Source organism: Euleptes europaea, chromosome 2 (genome assembly GCF_029931775.1).
Source record: "Euleptes europaea isolate rEulEur1 chromosome 2, rEulEur1.hap1, whole genome shotgun sequence".
Lineage (NCBI taxonomy): Eukaryota > Metazoa > Chordata > Lepidosauria > Squamata > Sphaerodactylidae > Euleptes > Euleptes europaea.
The window spans coordinates 105,278,430-105,303,261 of NC_079313.1; the positions used below are offsets into that span (position 1 = coordinate 105,278,430).

Genomic DNA, 24,832 nt, shown 5'->3' on the forward strand with positions numbered 1-24,832 from the left:
TATACCATGCCTTCTTTCCTCTGTTGTAAATTTCCCCTTCTTTGTTTCCTGGGCACAGAAAATGAAATATATTTTTGAAAAAGCAATTGTGTAGGAGGAGAAGGAGGACAATTTAGAGAACAGTTCCAGACAATTTTTTTTCAAATTAACAGAACTACAAAGAAAATTGTTTCCATTGCGCAGCATGCTTAGGTGATTAAAGATGAATCTGATCAATTTTTATCGGAAATAGAGTATGATGAATGTATGTCCATATATTTGGAAATCGATTAGTATCTCGACATGCATGAGGAGTTATGGCTAATCAAAACCAAGAGAAAACCAGCCTAATGAAAGGAAAATATTAAATTGTTTTGTTTCTACTGTAAATCAGTGAGGAATGTTGAAGCCAATTGTCTTCAGTTACATTCTGCACCACAATGATAATAAGAATACAGTATGCATTATTTATCTACTGTACCTGGCTATGTAGCACAACTAGCAAACATTTAATTGAAAAACCTATCTTGGCAGGAGAGTTTGTAATAAATTTGTTTGTGCCCTTAATGCTTGAAGGGGCAAAATAATAATCTAATCTTTAGTAAGGAAGTTCTAAAATTTTCATTGAATTTCTAGGGCTGCTCAAAGCCGCCTTCACTGGTTGGCTGTCGGGAGCACAGTAATTTTCAAGATACACTTCATTACAGTTAACTGGGACTGGCCAAGAATAGTATAAAACAATAACACAACTTATGTTTTACCAGGTTGGAATTATATAAGGGGAGAGTTTGGGTTTACTTTTAAGGAAGTAGACCTTTTAAAAAAGACATGAAAGACAAACTCAGTTTCCTGCCTGGTTCTAGAATGGAGTTGATGCAATTAGATACTACCTTATGGACCAAAAATATTAGATGCTGAGTGGATAAAGGAGTTTGAAATTATAGTGGTGTAAATTGCGAATGGTGTAAGTGTTGGAGGATCAGACAAGAACAGCGAAGACTTGGTTTCAAATCCCTATTCACCATTGAAACCAGCTGAGTGATTTAGGGCCAGTCACTCCCTCTCAGACTAACCCACCTGTCTTAAATGTTATGTGAATAAGAAGAGTAGGTTTTTATACCCCGCTTTTCTATACCTTCAGGAGTCTCAAAGCTGTTTACAATCACATTCCCTTCCTCTCCCCACAACAGGCATCCTGTGGGGTAGGTGGGTCTGAGAGAGAGAACTATGACTAGCCCAAGGTCACCCAGCTGGCTTCATGTGGAAGAGTGGCTCCTGTGTGGAGGAGGGGAGAACCATGTATGCTATCCTGAGCTCCTTGGAAGAGTCAATATTTGTTGCAGTTCTAAACCCATCTTCTATGTTTATCCTGTCCTTGCTGGAGCCAGTTCTAATGATTTAGAATATGGACTCCATGTAGTAATGAACTGTTAAGATCGCAGATTAGAACTAGGGTTGTCTATTTGAACAGAAGAAAAAGATTTCGTCATTTAACCAGTCAAATATTATGAAGCATGTTTAAAACAGCAGCTTTATTAGCACTCTTTATGTTAACGACAAATTAGTTAGCTTCATTTTTCCGCATTAATAATACACTTTTAAAAACATACAATGAAGTAGTCTTAGCAATGTTAGGTAAGGTTACTAAACATGAATAATTTCCCCTTTGGTACATCAGCCTTTTTTTTTTTTTTTTTTTGCCATCAAGACACAGCTGACTTATGGTGACCCATGGTGGGGTTTTCAAGGCAAGAGACATTCAGAGGTGGTTTGCCATTGCCTGCCTCTGCGTCAGGACCCTGATATTCCTTGGAAGTCCTCCATCCAAATACTTGCCATGGTCAAGGTTGAGCGTGTGTGAGTGGCCCAAGGTCACCCAGCAAGTTTGCATGGTGCAAGTGGGGATTTGAACCTGGGTTTCCCGGGCCCTATGACACCTTAACCACTACATCATACTGGCTCTCAACATCAGTCTACAGTTTTATAATTTTTTTAAAAGGGATGCAATTGAAAAGAAAGCAAAAGAACAGCAACTATTAAAAGCGTTATTAACGGCAGTTGTGCTAATAAGGCCGCAGCTAATTTTTCCTGTTTGAAGATGTCTGCAGTTATATCAGGTGGCCAGTAGGGGAAGCTGTGCTGTGTCTGCCCTTGTGTGGCAGGGAGCAGCCCCTTATTCTCACCCTTACTAACAAAGGACATAAAAATGAAATACTAAAGCAGGGGTGGGGAACCTTTTTCCTGCCAAGGGCCATTTGCACATTTATGACATCATTCAGGGGCCATACCAGGTGTAGATCTCCCGGTGGGGGGGGAGAGGCGAGGGTTGCCAGGTCTCCAGCCACCACCTGGAGGTTGGCAACCCCAGGGGAGGCCACACAGAGAAGGCCTGCGGGGTGTCCCCCTCCCCCCTCCCAGGCAGAAGGACAGCCAGCAGTGGGCCCGAGCAAACGAGGTGCCAGGGAGGCGCAGCCCACAGTTGATCGGTAAGGGAGGAAGGAAAACAGAAAGAGGAAAAGGGAGGGAGAGAGAAAGGGAGAAAGAAATGGAGAGAGAGGGAGAAAGAAAGAAAAGGACGGAGGGAGACAAAGACAGAGACAGAAAAAGAGGGAGAAAGAGGGAGAGAAAGGAGAAAGAGTGACAGAAAAAGAGGAAGAAAAGAGAGAAAAGCCTTCCCCCCCACACACACACACACCCGTGCACGCTGGCCCCACGCGACCGGGCCCTAGCCTCCCCTGCCCACACACCCCCGGCGGCGCACAGAGCCCCGCGCGACCGGGCCCCAGTCTCCATGCCCTCTCCTCCCCAGAGTCCACAAAAGCCCCCCCCCCCCGAAGCCCAAGCGGCTCCTGCATGCATGCTCTGCCGCTGGGAGCCGCCAGCCTCTTTCCCCCTCCCTCTCGCTGCTCAACAGCCGACAGTCGGCGAGAGGAGGTCCAAAGGGCGCCGCAGCGCCGCTGTAAGCCATGGTGCCAGGAACACCCTCTGGGAGGGCCGGCCTGTGCCCCTCCTCTGCAGCAGGGTCCCAGAGCTCCAGAGGGCCACAAAAAATGTCCTCGGGGGCCGCATATGGCCCCTGGGCCTGAGGTTCCCCACCCCTGTACTAAAGGGAAGCTGCCACCTACACAGAGGTATTCTTTACTTCACTGAATATTTCACAGATCAGTACTCTGGCAATGCCAACACTCATTAGCAATAATGTAGTGACATTAGAACCTGGCCAATTAGTTATTTATGTTATTTGGCAGCCCACAGTACCGGAATTGGGCAAAATCCATAGAATGCTTGCCTAGCATTAGCTTTTTAGCAATGGAGAAGAATAGCCGAAATGTTACTCTGTGTAATTTACTGCATTTATTGTTTTGGGTTATCTTTTTTTTTGAAATATTGAATTTAAATGCTGCCTTGTAAGGGTTTTTTTTTTTTGGATGATCTTTTATGTGGATGCAGCCCTGGATTAGAATCCAAATTGCTGGGAAATACTTAAACCTCGGTTTGAAAAAGCACCCAAATTTGGAAGTCAGAACAAATCGGAATTGCATTGAAGACTTCTAAAACCAGGAATTCTTCAGTCATGTCTCAGTACATGAGGGGAGGAGATAGGGGTTTGAGGCTTATTCACCTGCCTGCAGCCTTTTTGAAAAGATGAATCTCTTCCATTGTATGATTATTAATATAAATTTGGGACTGGAACATTCAGAATAAGTACCTGCTTCGGGGGGGGGGGGACCCCTGCTGTGAAGGTTGCTTGATATTGCAGGCCCAGGTGCAATAGCTGTTTCCCCAAAACGAATAACCAATAAGAAACATAAAACAAGAAATTGGGTAAAACAAGGCCACAGCTTTATTGATTACAACAAACGAGCATTTTGGCGAAGCATGAGGGGCGGATCCGAGCATCAAGTGTCCACCTTGTCGTTCGATAAACCGTCCCCAACCCGAGTGTTGGGGGAGCACCGGAGTGGTGAAACAGTGGTACCACTAGGACATAAATCTCTGAGTGATTCCTACGCCACCTGGGAATGGAGCTACATGACAGCCCCCGAGCTGGGCATCCCTTGTAAGCTCCATCCCAAGTCCCCTTATGGGGGTCCCCATCAAAAGGAGGAAGGCAGGTACGCATTCTCATCTTCCCCGAATTGGATCCGACGCTATGCCAAAAACTGCTAAGCGGTGACAAGAACACAAGAACAGCAAACCAAAAACTAAAGGAAGGGAGGGCTGGTCTGAAGTGCTGGTGAACAAGGCCGGGCTGCTGGAGTACACGGCCTTAAATAGGACATGGGGACATGGGCATGCTAGCGTGCCCACGTCATCAGAGCTCACCGCTATAGGCTGCCAGAAGGGGAAGGGGCAGGCTGAACCCAGTAGCCCGTCAATGCGACCGGCAGAGCAGAGAAGCCCAGGAAAACACGCAGCTGGCAAGCTCCATTTTGGAGCACACAGCCACACCGGGCTGCAATAATGGCACTGGGTAAGTCCCTCTGCCCTTTCTTTCTTGATCACTCTGGTCCAAAACATGCTTGCATTTCCACTAAGTAATTCTTCATCCATGCATTATTTCTGATGTGCTGCTCCAGTGCAGCTCAGAGGAATAAGAATCAAGAGCAGGTGTTGCAGATTCATGTTGATAAGATGCAGAGTAAATGTGAGTGATAAAAGGAGGGAGAGCTGTTTAATTTTTGTCTTGAATGCCCTTGTGGTTTGTTTTAGATTTATAAGTGTTTAAGAATTTATGCAACCTGGGAACTGTAATCTACATTTTTTATAAGAAACAATACAATAGGGCTGGTGTAATGATGTACTGTTCACGAATGGAAGCAATCTTAAATAGATCTGCTCAGAAGTAAGCCCCATTTTATTCAGTGAGGCTTATTCCCAGGAAAGTGCTTTTAGGATTGCACTGTTAATCTACTGGCCTGGGCCCTTAGAAGGACTTTCCTGTATTGACACCACTAATGTTAAATATGGCTGGTTTGTGAAACCAGGATTTATGAAACTCAGATACTGGTTTACTTCAATATGTACTGTTTTCATTGCATTTGCTCTGTCCAAGGTTGTCTATAACCAGGGGATATGCAAGGGTGACACCAGAGATCAAGCCAGGATTCCCATCAGAATGAGAAACCAGTTATAACTATCTGTGGATAATAATCCAATTTCAAATCATGGTTTCAGATACTGATTTGATTTTTCCTAACTAAGCATTTAGTGAAGTGGCCTGTATTCAGGCTGTCTGCTAACTATTTGTGTGTGTGTGTGTGTGTTACGTGTCGTCAAGTTACTTCTAACTCAAGATGACCCTATGAATTAATGACCTCCAAAATGTCTTGTCATTGACAGCATTGCTCAGGTCTTGAAAACTGAGGGTCATGGCTTCCTTTATTGAGTCAATCCATCTCATTTTAGGTCTTCCTCTTTTTCTACTGCCTTCAGCTTTCCCTAGCATTAGCTTAATGAAACCATGGTTTTGCGTCTGAAACAAACCCTAGTCAGTTTATTTTTTTTTGTTAAACTGTAAACTTGGTGTTCTTATTTTCTTCCCTTGCCAAGCTGGTTGCTTCTGTTTCTAATATCATGTAGTGGCTAGAGCAGGGGTATCAAATATGCTGCCTGTGGGCTGAATGCAGCCCGCGGAGGGCTTTTCTCTGGCCTGTGGGGCCAAGGCAGCCAGTGCCCACTCCCCCCCATTCCTGCTGGGCTAAGCAGGGCTGCAGCAGCCCTGCGAGCCAAGGCCGCCACCCTCCTCTGTCCCTTTCTGGGCACAGCGTGGCTGCTCCAGCCTTGCTCGCCCAGCCAGCTACCCTCCCCATTCCTCTTTTTCTTTCTCTCCCTCTTTTTCTTTCTCTCTATTTTTCTTTCTCTATTTCTGTTTCTTTCACCTTTTCTCTTTCTTTCTTTCTTTCTTTCTTTCTTTCTTTCTTTCTTTCTTTCTTTCTTTCTTTCTTTCTTTCTTTCTTTCTTTCTTTCTTTCTTTCTTTCTTTCTTTCTCTCTTTCTCTCTTTCTCTCTTTCTCTCTTTCTCTCTCTCTCTCTCTCTCTCTCTTTCTCTTTCTCTTTCTCTTTCTTTCTCTCCCTCTTTCACTCCCTACCTCTTTCCCCCTCTTTCTCTCTTATCTGTTTCACTCTTTCTCGCTCTTTCTCCCTCCCTTTGTCTCCCCCTCTCTCTCCGTCTCCCTGTCTTTCTGGATTGGGGCAGGCCTGCATGCTCGCAAGCCAAGGCAGCTACCCCCACCACAGTTTAATTTTTTTTAAAAAGTTTAATACTAGGGACCAGAGATACAAACTTTATAGAAGACATGAGCAAAACCAATTAATGATATTAATTTTTACTTTATTGTTTACTTAAAATACAAACATGCTTGAAACATAGCACTCTTACAGTATTTTCTTTTATTTAAACGTGTTATTGTTTTAAACCGGCCTGGCCGGGGGAGGGCGGGCTAGAAATACAAAAATAAATAAAGAAATATCATTAATTGGCTTTGCCTGTGTCTTCTATAAAGTTTATATCTCTGGTACCCGGCATTAAATTTTATGGTACAAATGGCCCGGCCCGACCAAGTGACATTTATGTCATAACCAGCCCTCATAACAAATGAGTTCGACACCCCTGGGCTAGAGTATCAGACTAAGATCGGGGAGACCCAGGTTCATATCCCTACTCTTCCATGGAAGCTTGCTGGATGACCTTGGGCCAGTCACACACACTCAGCAGAATCTACCTTGAAGTGTTGTTGTGTGGATAAAGTAGAAAAGAACGATGTAAGTTGCTTTGGATCTCCATTGGCAAAAAAGGCAGGTATAAATGAAAAAAAGTAAGTGAAGACATGATTACTTCTTGTCTTCTGCAAGAGATATTGGTTAGGGGGGAGAACCATATTTACCAAGTCATTTATTTGTGGCTTTTGAAAAATTAATTCCTGCCTTTTTGTGAACATGCATGTTTGTGTGAGTAGGTAGAAACTCCATTAACAGTTTGGGGCTACCACTGACTTGATTTTTGAGTTGCTTTCATTAATGGTGATACCTTTTACCTCAATATAGACAAATGTTATTTACAAGTCTGAGTTGCTGTTCTGGGTTTGTTTGTTTCTGTAACCATTAGATCCGTGATGTTTAGTAGAAAATGAAGCTTTGTGGTGAGAAATAACGGTTTTTTCCCCATATATTCAACATCTTGCTAAGGCCCTGGTTTCTTTTTCCTTTCCAGTTTGACGGAGAAAACATGTATATGGGAATGAATGACAATAACCAGGAGTTCCTCTCAGCAAATCAGGTAAAACAGTACTTATGCAAGTGTGTATGGTGGATTATGTAGGGTATTAAGCAACGCTAATTGCTTCCATGTGTCAGTTGTAATGAAATTACATGGACGTTGCTGAGGACACAGGGTTGTGCTGAGTTGTGCCAAATAGGATCTCAGAATACGTTTCCTCAAAATGCCTACAAAGGTTATACAAAGTATTCCTCCATTTCAAAATCAAATTATATGTTATACCGAAGATCTGAGAAAGCTTCATGACTGGATCTGCTGATGTATTTTTAACATTGAAAAGCAGTGGGTGGGGATTTGAATGAAGGCTGTGGTACTGTGGAAAGGTAGAGTTAATCCTTTCTGTACTGTAGCATTTTCCTAGTAGGACCGCCGCCCCCTCATCCTGAGCCCCAAGCCACTATAAGCCTCTGGGAAAAAAGAGATACTCATACTCTTTCCCTCCCACTACAGTAGCAACAATCCAAATTTCCCCCACCCAGTGCTTCTCTTTAACATTAGAAATATTATTGTTGTGAGCTGCCTTTAGCAGATCTGGAAAGGTGGCATACAAATGTTCTATAATGTGGTGCTGGTGGAGCAGTGTTTGTTGGTTAGAACAAGTAAAAGTTCATTTTTAAGCTCTGCTTTTCTATGAAACGTCAGTGCATACTATAGGAAAGGTGTTTGCATGACACATTATGTTTGACGTCGTATGTTCTTTCCCCACATTTTGCTCTTTCATGTACTTTGCTCTTTTATGGCTTTGGATTATCTCTTTGGTAGAGATGAAGATTCAAGACCTTGACAACTTTCTAGAGACTACATTTTCATTGCACCTGTTTGTAATGCTTTTCTGGCCTGGTGGAGGGGAGGGTCTTACTCTTGATGCCCATGTACCTTGTGGCTGAAGTCTTTATGTACTAGTCTCCTGGTCCTGGAAGAGCAGCAAATGTTAGTTTTAAGCTCAGGTGGCCTGATGTATGAAAGTATGGATTGTTGGGGTAGCAAAGTGTTATCAGAGACTTCTAGCTATGTAGATAATTCACAGTGGGTAGCCGTGTTAGTCTGTCTGCAGTAGTAGAAAAGAGCAAGAGTCCAGTAGCACCTTAAAGACTTACAAAAATATTTTCTGGCAGGGTATGAGCTTTCGTGAGCCACAGCTCACTTCTTCACGAAAGCTCATACCCTGCAAGAAAATATTTTTGTTAGTCTTTAAGGTGCTACTGGACTCTTGCTCTTTTCTAGCTATGTGTTAGCTATGCACATTATTATTTAGAGGCCATTGCTCTTAAGATTCATCAGTTAGGAAAACAACATATACAACCATGGGAGTAACCTGCCTTACTCCAGCTTGCTCTGAGTGTCCCATTTGACCAGACACACTTGGTATTTGGCTTAGTCGAACAGACAAGTATCAGGCATTTACAGATCTGCTATCTTTATAAGTGGAATTTAATAGTGCCTGGGGGTTGACCGAAGACTGCAAAATACAATTCATATAATGTAATAGTCATTATACAAGCTGGGGCTTGTGAGGAATTGAAGGAGGGCAAAACAGTTTGGAAATCTCCCCCCCCCCCCAGGATTCTCTAAGCACTCAAGAGCTAGAGCAGGCTGATTTCTTCTCCCACCTCCTCTCATCCTTTAACTGACATTCAACTACTCTCAACAATCTGCCCCTTCTGGAGCATATTTAGTCTCATCAGGGTTCCCCCCACCCTTTCTCCCCTTTTGGTTCAATTTTACAAAGTCATGTTTTTCTGCATACCTGGGAAGTCCCCTGAGTATGTAGCTACCTCATCTTTCTGTGTGGGTGGTCTTTTTTGCAGATTACATTGTCCACAGAAGGGTTAGTCGCATTACTGTTAGATATTGTGGTATTTTAATTTTGATCGGACAGTGCTGTAGTATAGCAGTAAACATTGTGGAACAAAATCGTGCATGATGATTTATATCTGGGCACAGAATATTGTAATTCCTCCCCTTGGAAGCTGATAACTGTTTTCTGGGACAAGGTTGCAATATGTTCTTGCTACTGTGACTGCTGTGGCAGGCACCTTGTCTTGTCCGTATATCTGGATTCGTAAGTAAAGCGTTTGCTTCACATGTAGATCAAAGATTGACTATGATGTAGAATGAATGTTAAACCGAAGACGAGAAAAACTGATATTCACCCTCAGAAATACAATACATGAACTTGTCAAATATGGTGGAGTGAGACATACATCCAGTCCAAAGGTTTCTACAGAGGGAGGAAACTATGACTGCTGCCAAAGAAAGGTTTAGCATTCCAAGGGGGAGGAAAAACATTCACTGTTAATTGTGAAATTACAAAACAACTTGGAAATTGGCCATTTTCCTAAGTAATTAATTAACAAGTGGAAGAAAAGCTGTACTACTTATGCCTTGGCTATACAAAATGTATTTTGCAATCTAAATTCAGGTTTGTATGTGTAATTTATTATTTAAACAAAATAAATAAGGGAGCAATTGACAATGGAAGTCAAGCAAGTTAAAGAGCACAGGGCTCCATCAATTTTCATTGTGTGTGTGTGTGTGTGTGTGTGTGTGAGGTCTTATTCGGTCCTCAAAAATTGTTCATCATTGACTATTCCATTCTAGTAGTCGCTGTCATCAAAATAACATTTGTTGTATTTGTAAAAGCAGCTGACCCACACTGGTCATTCTGCAGATCCCTGCCTGCAGGATCACACTCTAAGTAAAAATGCAAATCAAAAGGAAAGGGGGATGATGGAAGAAAAGAAGGACTTCAAACTTTCTAGATGAAGCTACAAACTAGTTAGAAACCAATCTCTCAGTAGTTTTTTTCTGCTGCCACTCAAAGGATGTGTAGATCTTTTCTTATGGAGAGGCCAAGGAGCAGTTTCATTAGTTCCTTGGTTAATTTCTTTCTCAGTTCACTTTGCAAAGTCCACTAGTGTTAAAAAAATTGTTCTTTAATTTTTTTTCAAAATGGGCTTGGAATGGGGGCATCCAAGATGTGGTGGTGTTACGTCTGTAAATGATTGCTTTGCTGGGTAAGGCACCCAACCTCTTTCACATATTTAAAATATGTACACTGTTCTTTTCTTCAAACTTCTCTGCGCTGTTTTTTCGTATGTATTCTGAGTACTTTGTCACTATGGAAAAGGATCTGTAAAGCTTTGTTTATACTGTCCATTTCTTTTGGATTCTACCGTTTTGTTCTGTCAGTGCCTGCACATTATTTTAATTTGAGGACTTGCATCAATAGAAGGGACCTGTGGCAGAGGAATGCATGCTTCTCTATTGCCTGTTCTCAGTTGCAAGGATATGAACAGACTCATCCCTCCTGCTGTTTATTTTTTCTTTAACTATCATCACAGTCCTATCAACTTCAGGCTGTGGCTGTATTCTGTCCTCATAACAGCTTGCAACAGGATGCCATTTTATAAGCCAGTTATACCGTTCTGTGAGCTCACAGTGGTTAAAGTTGAGTTGGGGCTGTGTATGAGGATGAAACAGCCTTTAAAAAATTGTGTCCGTTACCATGTAGCTTTTATAGGAATTCTTAATGTTTCCACACAAGAAATCTGATCCAGAGAAATACTAAATGTCTCTGCTCTGGGCTTGATACAGCGAGCGAGTTCTTTGTGTTGTTGCTTATCAAGGTCATGCCGGATAATAGAACTTCATTAGCATGTGAACTGAAACTGCTTAAGTCACTGAGAACAGAAGTTTTCTAGTACACCTCTGAACGAAGCTCAAATTGTATTATTAATAGAGCATGAATAATGAAAACAGTTAGAGGCCCTGAGTATTCTTTGTTGGAAAAAAATGTAAGCAGTAATTTTACATACTAATGCATGATGAAAGGTCAAAGAATCCCAGTCCATGGGGTAGCATGACTCATCTAGCCGTGCTGAATATAAAATGGATAAGTAAGGGAGACAAAGTAGACCATACTGAGACTGAAATATCTACCCATGAAGTAGCAGCTGTTACTCTCTGTGGTAGATCATAACTACTACTTCTGATATTTTATGCACTTGACTACCCATTTACAAAATACATGTGACACATGTTATCTATGAATAGCACACATGTGAATAAATTGCCACTTTCTCATGTAAAATGCATATACATTGAGCCCATTCTTTCTCCACGTGTCACATGCCACATTTTAACGAGGGGTATGTGTTGCACACATGTATATGTTTATTTATTTACTTTCTTTATCTATAGCCTGCCTTTCTCACCGAGACTCAAGGCAGATTTTTTTTTCCTGTCAAGTCACAGTGGATTTATGGCGACCCCTGGGCAAGTTTTCAAGGCAAGAGACTTTCAGAGGTAGTTTGCCATTGCCTGCCTCCACATCATGACCCTTGTATTGCTTGGTGGTCTCCCTTCTTTATACTGACCAAGGCCGTCCCTGCTTAGCTTCCAAGATTACATGGTGTAAATCAATGCAGTCAAATAGCATGAGGTGTCTAATGAGCACTGCAACAGGATTAGGATTACACAAATTAGAAACAATGCCAGGAAGTATCTGGCGTGATGTGTCAAACGATGCAGAATATGGTATTACAGAAGTAGAAAACTATGCAGAGAGAGTAGGATAATTCATACAATAAACAGATAATATATACCATACACAGTGGCATAGACCTGTTCCCTTTATAAAATGTACATTTTGTATTGCGATCCAAGTCTAAAAGTTGTCAAAGGAAATGCAAGGTTGCAGTTTAATCAGGTCTGTTGCCAACAGCTATCTAGGCTTCTTCTCATGGGTACCATAATTATAAAAGGGAACTCGATGGATTCAGTGCAGAAGCCACTTCTGTTTCTGTCTCCTTGCTGCATGGGGCTAAAGGTCTCCCAGTCAACACAATATTTTGTCTGGTGCCAGCCAAATCATTTAAGTGGTTGCTACACAAACATGCATCTATAGTGTTGCTTTGGTGTATTGCAGTAAGTACTGAAAGAGGAAGCACGTTTGTTTCTCGTGCTGCTTTTGTCATATTCCAGAAAGGAGCTTGCACATCTCTTTCTGGGGAGATACCTACATTTGATGAGGGAACAGTAAATGCATGTGTGTGTGTGTATGAGTTCTCTTTTGAATGTTATAGAAGAAGTGCACAACCAGTATGCACGACTAGTAATGAGCAAGCTATGTTTTGAGAGTTGGGGGAATTCAAAAGCAAATTTACTAAGTTTGAACTTCTTGAGCACAGTGTGAATGAGGCTCAGATTTCCCCAGCTGAGCTTCCAGTACTCAAAATGCCACTGTTCAGCTAAGAGCTTTCCCTACTGCTCTCCTCCCCTTCTTTTTCCATGTCCGTGAACTTGGTAGCAGAAATGGAGAGGGCACTTGGCAGGACCTGTATTAGGCCCCAGATGCCCCATGATGTTTCCTGTCTTCCACCACCTCCTGGTAACACTTCTGTCTCTAAGAAACTGAGGAGAAAATTTATAACATCTGGAAAAAAATTCTAAATATAGATGTCATAATAATTTATTATTCCCTGAAGCACCTGAAAATATATGCACATAGGAACAATTATTCAATTATTAATTAAGACATACTTGATCTTGTCTCAGAAACAGATTCTTCTTCTCTTCAAAAGTAAACACAATCAAACAGTCTGTTTTCTGCCTCCCTTTTCTAACCTTTTATTAGGATGCTAATTTAGCCAACACAGCAGTGTATCATAATTTGGTTAGCCACTCTTCCCAAGATGGGCACTTATGAGGCTTCTAATATCAGAAATGGTTCGTGCTGTGATGATCCTTCTGAGAATTAATTCCTTATCCCCTTTTAGCAATGGATTTCTTAATGTAATTGGGAAGGCAAATTAAAGGGGCTAAGAGAAAAGTATACCCTGATGGCCCCTTTATGCTTTTTCCAATCACCCCCTTCCCAAAGTATCCCCTTGAACATGCCTTCTACATGATATGGGGGGGGGGTGGACCCTCTACTTTCCTTGTCTCTACATGCCCAGCTTTCCCCACATTCATTTTCAAAGTTATTTTTGCATTTGGGTAACAACGGTGTCAAATTGTAAAGTGTTCTTTCTGAAATGTTCTGAGTCCCTTTTAGAAGTTAAAAAAAAAAAGGACCCAGGTAAAAATGTTTCTTCGTTATAGTTGTTCCAAAAACTAGGCATAATGTTTTTGTTAAAAGACTGTCTTGCTTTCCTGGTGCACGGAGTGCAGGCGTCACAGATTCAGAGGCTAGTATTGCTCTTGTCTTTCTTCATCATGCAGCAATAACACCTGCTTACCAGTTCTTTCTGCGTGTGTTTGGTCATGGAACTGAGCCTTCTTTCACAGGAAAGCCCCCTTCCATGCTCCCCATTGAAGTATTCAGCTGCCTTCTACCAGCCAGGTCCCAGCATAAGGCCAAGAGAAAACTGGGTGTTGGGGATCTAGGCAACAGTGACTTAGGCACAGAAAGCAAAAACAGTTTCACTTAAATGCCATGCTGGGGAGGTTATCCATACCTCTGCTAGACTTGCTCCATCCTCTGCACATTATGCATAGGACAACTAGTTCAAACTTATTCTTAATGTTCATCTGCATACTGTGGTAAACTATTAAAGGAGCTGTGACTCTCAAAAGCTCATACCCTGAAAATCTTGTTGGTATTTAAGTTGCTACTGGACTGGAATCTTGCTTTTCTACTGCAGAACAGCACGGCTAGCTATCTGAAACTACTTTAATGTTTAATGTGGCTCTAAAGTTTTGCATATCCTAAATTTAAATGAATAAATCAGTTTATTAAACCATTAGAATTACATGATAGTAGAATCTGATTGCGGTTCCAGGCCAATATGGGATCCGAAGCCCGTCTGCCCTTACCCACAGCTGGGACCCCCCACCCCTGGGAGCCCCTCCCTACTTCTAAAACATCCCCGGAGGTAACAGATATGACACAACACATGTTTGGAATAAAACAGGCCACAACATTTATTGATTACAGTATTAATCACAGCATTAGGCATTGGCAAGCATGGAGGCAGAATCCTGACATCAGGTGACCCGTTGCCAGCTGATGTATCCTGTGCCCAGCCCATGCTGGGCACAGCCTGAGAAGGCAGATCCCGGACCCACTTGGACGGCAGCCACTGTGTGGTCCGCTGCCACTTGGGAGGAGGCAGGCCGCCCTGACTGCCCCACCGGGCAAGTCAGCCCACTGACCTCCCCTCCCCAAACCCCTTATTGGGGTCCCCAGCCTGGGAAAAGGGGGCTCGCAGGCCGGCTTTTCCCCAAACAGGATTCTGGCCCCATGCCCAAAACCGCCAGCCCCCGGCAGTTGTGACAGATAAACCATAACAAAACAACCCTTAACCATCAAAGCAAACAATGAACAATTCACTAACAGTCCGTGTTCACCTAGCATAACAGCAACCACCTAACCCAAACTGCAACAAGTTATTACAATACAGGAAACATTAACGACCTAGCATGAAAAAGGAGGAGGGCGGGTGGGACAAAGTCTGCAGGGAACAGGGGCCGTCCACGAGCGGCACCTCCCTTTAAATACCTGGCCGGCGGACCAGACTGGAAACTCTGTCCGTTAGTGCCGGCCATTCAAAAAGGGGGCGGGCGCGTGAAATGGCGCGCACCGGCGGAGCGACGCGTCACCTCCCTCCAATCCCCCCACCGCAGAGGACAGAGAGCGGCGCCACGCCCCCCCCACGCTGCCGGTCGCCTGTCTGCCAGCACAGGGGTGCCCCCCCCCACCCCCTGGAGCTGGGAAGGGAGCGCGGGCGGGACTTCATCTGCCCACTCGCTCCCCCACCCCCCGCCAGCTGGTCAGCCGGGCCTCGCACCCGGCGCGGCTCCGCAAACCACGGATCCCGGTGAGTAGGGATCCTCTGCTTCTCTGAACAGTTAGTCCTTCTTAAGATCTTGCATTATTGTGGCTTGCTAGAGCCATAATAGTGTTCAGAGTATCAGACTAGGATCTGTAAGACCCAGGTTTGAATTTCCATCCTACCATGAAGGTTTTCTGGATGACCTTGGGCCAGTCTCTCATTTTAACCAACCTCACAGGGTTGTTGTTTTGAGGATAAAATAGGAGGATAGAGAATGTTGTAAGCTACTTTGGGTCCTCATTGGAGAGAGAAGTGGAGTATATATATCCCAAATAAAGTTAATTAATAGTAATTATCATTCTGATCATGCATTCTTGAGTATTTCTTGTTAGTTTCTAGTAGTTTCTTGAGGGCATGTTATAGGCAGAACCTATATTTATTGTGGTCAGCTGTAGTCTTAATTAAAGTTAGTTAATCAGATAATTTTTCCTTAGGTAATTATAGACCCACTTTTAGCTTATTATTCAAGGAACTTGATGTATATAGCTCAATCTCTTGTCTGTTTTATTTTTATAGCCAGGAGAAAAGGGTTTCTAAGAAGAGATGATGCTCCAGTCTTAAGAAGAATGCTTTGCTGGCATGGGGGGACAGAGCAAGGGAGGCATACACGAAAACAGGGGTGTCAAACATATGGCCCGGGAGTCAGATCTGGCCCCTTGAGAGCTTTTATCCAGTCCATGAGGCAGCCGAGGCAGCCACCCGCCCCCCAGTCTGGATCTGGGCTGGTGAGGCATGGCCCAGCCTGACCAAGTGACATTGATATCATATCCAGCCCTCGTAACAAATGAGTTCGACACCCCTGGTTTTGAGAGTGGGAGGATACCCTGCATAGCTTGGTATTTTGTGCCAACCACACTATGGGGGTGTCCCCATCCTGTTCAAGAAGACGGGAAGCATCTTCCCACCATCTTTCTCCTGGTTCAGTAGTTAAAATTTGAGCAAAGGATTGCCTAGAATCCAAAATTATATTCCTGTTAATGAGAATATACATTATTTTTTCCCTTGGAGTCTCCGCCCCCCCCCCCAATTTTCTTGTAGTGATCCTGACAGGTTTGGTGTGTTGTGTCACATTATTGCTACTGGCACTTTTATATCAGGGCAAATGCTTTGGGGGAAATATCAAGAGGATGTTGCCTAAAAGGGGGCATGATGTATTTGCCTGGTTCTTTCCATTGGGTTAGCCACCTTGGGTCTGGCTACAGGCTGCCTCATATTAGTGCCCCGTCTTCCAGGCTGGCACCCAGCAATTGAGCTTGGAGCTTCCACTCAGAGGCTCTTTCATTCTGTTTGCCGACTGTTGTAGGGGTTTGACAAGGGTGGGCCTTATTTCAATCTCAAATCCACAACTGGTCCTTCCTTTCTCCTCTATACTCTGCAGGTACGTATGACTTGTTGCTTAGTGCTTTACAGTAAACACAAAGAATTTGACACAGGGGAATATTAACTGCCTAAAAAATTACAAGGTTAGTAAAAAAATACCATTTGCGGGTTTCAAACAGAATTTATTTTTAAGATAAGCAAAGAGAAAATGACAAAAAAAGGGAGGGAAGGAATCTCTAGCTAAGGAAAAGTAATATTCAGAAATGTTTAACATACTATATAGTTATAGCAATATGACTCCTTTGTTGAGATGATAAAGCATTTTGATTTTATTCTTCATTAATCTCTTCTGTTCAGGCTGCAAATGCCTTGGGACAGTGGATCCATTTTTCCTATGCTTGGCAAGCTTACAGCATTACTGTCTGAAGATTTCTTTGGAAGTATTCTACAGTTATATATCCCCTTAATATCTATTTTTTCAGGGTTTTTTTAAAGTACAATGATAAGCAGATGTGCTAAAAGAAACTGAAAATGGTGTAAGGACAAACTGCACAATCCACTGAGCAGAGAACAATTCTTGATTTTGGAGGTTGTACAGAATTGAGATGATTTTTAGTGAAATATAAAAACTGTCTTGCTCACATCGACTGAGGTCTTGCTGGCCCAGCAAGCAGCCGGATGCCGCTGGAAGTCATGGCCTGCCCTGTTGTAGTCCCAGAATCTGAAGTAGCTCTGAAGTACTGGCCATATTGTCATGACAGGCCTCGGTTTGTTTGTGGTGTGGAAAGTGCCGTCAAGACTTGAGGGGTGATATGATAACCATCTTCAAGTACTTGAAGGGCTGTCATAGAGAGGATGATGCTGAGTTGTTTTTTGTTGGCCCAGAAGGTCGAACCAGAACCAATGGGTTGAAATTAAATCAAAAGAGTTTCCGTCTGAACATTGGAACAGTCTTCCTCAGGAGGTGGTGAGCTCTCCTTCCCTGAAGGTTTTTAAGCGGAGGCTGGAAGGCCATCTGTCAACAATGCTGATTCTATGACCTCAGGTAGATCATGAGAAGGAGGGCATCTTGGCCATCTTCTGGGCATGGATTAGGGGTCACGGGGTTTGGGGGGAAGGTAGTTGTGAATTTCTTGCATTGTGCAGGGGGTTGGACTAGATGACCCTGGTGGTCCCTTCCAATTCTATGATGCTTAGTTGCAGCCAATTTAGGGCAATCCCATAGGGTTTTCAAGGCAAGAGGTAGTTTGCTATTTCCTGCCTCTGTGCAGTAACCCTAGACTTCTTTGGTGGTCTCCCATCCAAGGGTTAACCAGGGCTGACCCAGCTTAGCTTCCAATATCTGATGAGATCAGGCTAGCCTGGGCCATCCAGGCAGGGTCGGTTTGTTTGAACTGAGTACAAACAGCTTGCAGGCTGCACTGAGTTTGAATCAAACTCCAGTTTGGTGCACCATCCAAAGCAGGTTCTCAAGGTTCCCAGGTGCTTGCATTGAGATGTAACAAAAAACCAGAGTTTTATTCAAAGCTTTCATTTACGATGATGTAATGGTCTTGCACTTATATAATTTATATGGAAATAAAGTTATAAGGGTAACCTTAATTTTTGTATCTCTTGATTTTATGCTCAGTATGTTTGATCAGTAGCATGTTTGGTTCTTGAAAAGCATAATTTTGTGGATGCAGCTCCTGCATAACAAATTCTTTGTGTAAGGCCAATAGAGTTGTTTAGATTTTGCTATACTTTCCCCATCAAAAACAGTGCAAAGTTAATGTTTGGAAGAAGTGGGCTTGCTGTTGTATGATTGATATTACTGCAATCATGTAGGGGAGCATATTTCACACAAATAGTTTATAGGGTTGCCAACCTCCAGATGGTGGCTGGAGATTTCCTGCTATTACAACGGATCTCCAGGCGACAGAGATCAGTTCACTTGGAGAAAACAGCCACTTTGGAAGGTGGAGTCTATGGCATTATACCCTATTTTAGTCTCTCTCCTCCCCAAACCTTGCCCTCCTCAGGCTCCATCCCCAAAATTTCCCAGTAATTCCTAACCCAGAGCTGGCTAGCCATTGGTTGATGACACGGAGTTGCAGTCTTTGAAGAGGCAACCACTGACAGGGGTTGTGGTCTGAAGATCAACTTTCAAGTCCAGAAGCACCTTAAAGACCAACAGTATTTCCAGGATACAAGCTTTTGAGAGTCAAAGCTCACTTCATCATGGGTTGCAGCCTGGAGATTTCTCCCAGTAGTCTTTACATTTCCCAGCCCCTCTGAAGATAGGGTTGGCAGGTCCCCCCTCTCCTCTGGTGAAAGATTTTTGGGGCAGGAATTGCACGCTCACGGCCACAAGTAACACGATCCCGTCACTTCCGGAACCACCACAGCACAATGGGACTATTTACCATTCAACCCCCATTGGAGTGGTAAATCGTCCCATCATGCTGCAGCTTTCTGGAAGTAAACTGGAGGTGACAGGGTCGTGTTGCGCTCACACACGCCATCCTTGCTGTCAGCCAGTAGATGGACTGGCAGGCAATTGCCCGCCATTCCAAGCCACCTGGCAACCCTATCTGAAGATGGCAGCTGTGGGCTTTTCTATCTGTACTTGCTCAAACTTCTGGAACAAGCAAGACAACGTGCAGGCTGCCCAGGTGATGGAGGAGGGGAAGGAGGAAGCCAACAGGCTGAGGGAGGAAGAAGTGGGAGAAATCACAACTGCTTTGTCTTCTGTTGCACTGGGGAATTTAAAGGCATGGGGTTGCAACCAGGCCACTCTAGCAACCGTACTGCTGGTTTAGCATATGAATTAAGACTGAGAATGTTTGCTTTTCCTTCCTTAACTTCCTTTGAATATATTTTTTTCTTTAACAGGAATACTGATATCATTAAAATATATATAGTTGTTTAGATTCTGCTGCACTTTTCCCAGCAAAGAAAAAAAAATCATTTCCTTTTATTGTTGTAATAGCAGCAATCTATTGATACAATTTGCTTTGTATTCCCTATTCTTCTTGCCCTTGTTAATTTCTAATCTTGCCATTATTTACTTTGACATTGCTGTTTATTTACCAAAGAGCCTTTTATTGCATTGGTCATAACATCATCGCTAATAACACAAATGTTGTATTAAAATGAGCACTCTAGATATTATTTATTGTTTACTGAACCTCGCCTAACCTTGCATAAGTGCATTAAAACGTCAGGAACACATCTTCAGAATCTCATTTTGAGAGGGAAGTAAATAATCATGACAGATACGACTCTATAGTACACACTGGAATATCACTGTGACTTCCCATGGGGTTTTAACACATTGCTAACTCTTAACTGTCCACAATACAGTAGTTCATCAAATCATTGTGTTTTTACCATCTTGTGCCAGGCATTGCACATCAACTAAATGAAACGGTTTTTCAGGCATAATTAAAGGGAGTTAAAAGATACTCCAAAGATACTTCTTACACCGATCATATATGTGGTATTTCTTCATGGTTGTAAACTGTTTTGCAGAGTTCTTGCCAGTTGTAAATTGTTTGGTTTTGAATACTGATATTTTTTTTTAGTACTGTAACTGGGTAATTCTCCTCTATGTGGAATTGTTATGAATGCTAGCCACAGTTGTAAGCATATTGCATTGCTCTGCCCTGATCCAGTGTGGGTGGTCTGCAAATGGAAACAGGGCTCTTCATCAGGATCAGTACATACACCAGAGTACTACATATGTCTATTTCTTGAGTAGGTGCCAGCATACTGTGTACTGTTACTGTGTATTTGTTTTCTGGTGCTGGATCAGAATCTGACCAGTATCATACCAACAGGTATTAGGATCTGATGGACATCAAATGCAGTCTGGCCAGTGCTATCCCCATTAGCATGGCATGGCTTAGACAGCCTATATGATGCAGATGGGAACAGCTAGTTTTGCTGATCTCAGTGTTACATCCTAGGTTTGTGAGAGATCTTTGATAAAAAAAAAATCATGCATTCTGACAGTGCACCTTCTGCCAACTTTTCAGTTGGAGAGTATGCTGATATTGCATTAAACACTGACTGAAAGATATAAAAAGAGGCAGTACTAGAAGAACAGCCCCTTGCAAGTAAGTTCCATTGAATGAAGTAGAATTTGTACTCAAGAAAACTTATTTAAAACCAGGTTGCAAGAAAACTAATAATCAATTTCCACCGAAATTATTTTAAAACATGGGGTTCTGGAATAGACCTCTAGCTATGTTGCCAGAAACTGCCTGAATGGAGAAATAATCCCATGAACACCAAAGTCATATAGCATAATAGAAATGCTGACAGACTCTTAGTCACAGCAGCACACAACTGCTGCATGAAAATAATTCCTGTTGTTCAATCAAATCAGAAGGACATTTGACCCTCACAATGAGTCAAATGCAAAATGTAATGTAATCCCCAAAAGGGGCATTGGTATTAATGAAACTTGACGTGTGATCAAACAGCCATGGCCATTTGACCCCAGAGATGAGTGAGGGATCTATTGTGTCTAATAAAGTTAGCAAGGCATCATTCTTCACCCTAATCAATTTTCTCTCTCTCTTTTTAAAAGACAAGGATCTAATAATGTACATATATCACCAAAGTTCTTGCATGCTCTGCACTCATTTCAAATGAAAACAATATAGAAATTGGAACATTGGGTATACTTTTATTGGGAAAATGTTTTACAGTGCAATCCTAAAAACATATTCCTTGGCATAAGGCTCATGGGATAGACCAGAGAAGGATTCTAAGTAGACCTGCTTAGGATTGCTTCAAAGCCAGCATGGTGTAGTGGTTAAGGGCGACAGCCTGTAATCTGGAGAACCGGGTTTGTGTCCCCGCTCCTCCACATGAAGCCCGCTGGGTGACCTTGGTTTAGTCACAGTTCTCTCAGAACTCTCTGAGCCCCACCTACCTCACAAGGTGCCTGTTGTGGAGAATGTGATTGTAAGCCACTTAAGGTAAGCCACAAAGTAGAGAAAAGTGGGGTATAAAACATGCTCTTTTCTTCTTATTTTCTTAAAGTATAATAGTAATTTCTTTCCTTCCACCCTTCTTTTTCCACCTTGACTAAAATCATCCCCCCCAAAAAAAGGGGGGGGGAATAATGAAATAATTCAGAGAGTAGAATGAGAATACATGGCAGGTAAGAAGTAGCAGATCTTGGTAGTTGATGATTCAAGATTATGGAGAATTCATATAGTGTTTCTCCATTGAATGACAGATACCACACTCTCTTGTGTGTTTCTGTATTTTTATTCCTTTGGTTCTTGTAGGTTATCCGGGCTTTTCCTTTGTTGATAAATTAACACACAATTATTTATTCAGTACATTTATAACCTGCTGTCATAGTGGTGTATTTATGATTCCCAAGGGGTCTTCCATTAAAGTAGGTTACAGGGCCAGAGCTTTTTATATTTTAGTTTCAAATCATTCTGTGGGCACAATTTATTTTTCTGCTGGATTTTTATTCCACCCATTCTTCAAGGTGCTTAGTGACATACATAACCCCCTCCCACTGTTTTATTCTCACAACACTCCTGTGAGGCAGGCTAGACTGAGAAAGGGAGTGGCCTCAAGCCACCCAGAAAGCATCACGACAGTGTGGGGGATTTTTGAACATTTGTTGCCCCAGTCATAGTCTGACACTCTAGCCCAGCGTTTCTCAACCAGGGTCCCCCAAAATCCTAGGGTTCCGCGAGAAATCACTAGGGGTTCCGCGAGAAATAGGGATGAATAGGCTAATCACATGTAATCATATGTAGGGGTTCCCTGAGACATTAATATTATTTCAAGGTTCCACAAGGGTAAAAAGGTTGAGAAACGCTGCTCTAGCCACTACGCTACTTTTGTAGAGAATGAAAACTCAATGAAAAGCAACGTGATGAGAATGCTTGATTGACAGAATCTTTGCAGTAGGAGGGTAGGCAAAGTAAAAGTTTGGGCAAATGACACTGAAATGTATTTTGATCTGCGAGTTACTTCAGGTTTAAGTGTTAAAACATTAAATACTTGGAATTAAAATGTACAAGCATGTCGTGTATGTGAACTGGATAATTCTCAAAATATTTTGTAGGTTTGTATGACATCCATACAGGGCGTGAAATGGGTTTTGGATCCAAATGTCAGAAGAGAACATTTGGTCTATTTGTTTAAGGTGATTGCTAAGCCCTTTCCTTGCTCTTATGCTAGGGGGAAATCAGCATGTTATACCCAGAACTCCTCCTGCATTATTGCTATTGAAATGAGCAGACGTGTGATTGTATTTCTGTATAGTATCCACTAAGATAACCAAGGATCCTGATTTCCTCCCCCTGTCTTGCTCACTTTCTGTCTCTTTGTATAAATCAAGGCTAAAAGAATTGAAATCAAGGAAATTACAGCCATGTAAGAATGACATGTACCATTGGAGAGGTGTTTCAGACCAAATTTGAGCAGATACACAGAGCTATTGTTAGGCAAAACATAGTTATTTTCCAAGCAGCAATCCAGCAGTGTTTGCACTGAACTCGGAAAATTCTACGTTCTCATTGGTTTTAAAACCAGTGTTCACCATATTCAGAGCTAGGAATACGGTGGTTGTGATTGGTAGATCTGTCTAGACAAACTGCAAACTATCAAGTCACAGGGACCAGACGGTATTCATCCTAGAATTCTTCAAGAACTCAAGTGGGAAATTGCTGAACTTCTAACAAAGATATGTAATATGTCCCTTCAATCAGCCTCTGTACCAGAGGACTGGAGAATGGCCATTGTAACACCCATTTATAAAAAACGTTCCAGGGGGGACCCAGGAAATTACAGGCCGGTTAGCTTGACGTCTGTTCCGGGTAAATTAGTGGAAAGCATTATTAAAGATAGAATTGTCAAGCATATAGAAGGACAAGGTCTGCTGGGCAAAACCCAACATGGCTTCTGTAAGGGTAGGTCCTGTCTCACTAACCTATTAGAGTTTTTTGAAAGTGTCAATAAGCATGTGGACAGGAATGAGCCTGTGGATATTGTGTATTTGGATTTCCAAAAAGCTTTTGACAAAGTCCCCCACCAAAGACTGCTAAGCAAACTTCATAGTCACAGGATAAGAGGACAAGTCCTCTTATGGATTGAGAGCTGGCTGAAAAATAGGAAGCAGAGAGTAGGAATCAATGGTCAGTTCTCACAATGGCGGGATGTGAGCAGTGGGGTGCCTCAGGGATCTGTGTTGGGACCGGTGCTTTTCAACCTGTTCATCAATGACCTGGAGTTGGGGTTGAACAGTGAAGTAGCCAAGTTTGCAGATGACACCAAATTATTTAGGGTGGTTAAAACAAAATCGGACTGTGAAGAGCTCCAGAAGGATCTCTGCATACTGGAAGAATGGGCATTAAAATGGCAAATGAGATTCAATGTGAGTAAGTGTAAAGTGATGCATATTGGGGGGAAAAATCCCAACTTCACATATACACTGATGGGATCTGTGCTGGCAGCGACAGACCAAGAAAGGGATCTTGGGGTGGTAGTGGATAGCTCAGTGAAGATATCAACCCAGAGTGCGGCTGCTGTAAAAAAGGCAAATTCCATGCTGGCTATAATTAGACGAGGAATAGAGAATAAAACTGCTGATATCATACTGCCCTTGTACAAATCTATGGTGAGACCACACTTGGAATACTGTGTACAGTTCTGGTCACCACACCTAAAAAAGGATATTACAGAGCTTGAGAAGGTGCAGAAAAGAGCAACCAAAATGATTAGGGGGACTAGAGAAACTGTCCTATGGGGAGCGGTTAAGACGCTTAGGGCTGTTTAGCTTGGAAAGAAGGTGGCTGAGGGGAGACATGATAAGAGGTCTATAAAATTATGCATGGTTTGGAGAGAGTGGACAGGGAGAAGTTTTTTCCCCTCTCCCATAATACTAGAACACGGGGTCATCTGCTAAAGCTGGAGGGCAAGAGATTCAAAACAGATAAAAGGAAGTATTTTTTCACACAACGCATAGTTAAATTGTGGAACTCCTTGCCCCAGGATGTGGTGATGGCTGCCAGCTTGGAGGGCTCTAAGAGGGGAGTGGACATATTCATGGAGGAGAGGGGTATTCATGGCTGTTAGTTAGAATGGATACTAGTCATGCTGCATACCTATTCTCTCTAGTATCAGAGGAGCATGCCTATTATTTTGGGTGCGGTGGAACACAGGCAGGATGGTGCTGCTGCAGCCGTCTTGTTTGTGGGCTTCCTAGAGGCACCTGGTTGGCCACTGTGTGAACAGACTGCTGGACTTGATGGGCCTTGGTCTGATCCAGCAGGGCCTTTCTTATGTTCTTATGTCCTAGCAATTTGGAATTGGAGACATTTTTTCATGGTGAAAGTACTTGAAATATGTCAGCTGATATTTTGCTTGTTTCTATTTAGTTGTGCAAGAGACTGAGA

At 42.7% G+C, this 24,832-nt stretch overlaps 1 protein-coding gene across 5 annotated transcripts in view; it reads left to right on the top strand.

Annotated features, from left to right (window-relative positions):
- The window catches only part of TOX2 (TOX high mobility group box family member 2), a 286,109-nt gene that overhangs the window by 80,182 nt on the left and 181,095 nt on the right, over positions 1-24,832 (top strand). For 4 of the 5 annotated variants that reach the window (XM_056844213.1, XM_056844217.1, XM_056844214.1 and 1 more), the window contains exon 2: positions 7,192-7,257. The exons of the other annotated variant lie outside the window; for it this stretch is intronic. In XM_056844213.1, the coding sequence (XP_056700191.1) occupies positions 7,192-7,257 (66 nt within the window). The remainder of the gene's footprint in view (positions 1-7,191; positions 7,258-24,832) is intronic. 5 annotated transcript variants of the gene reach the window in all.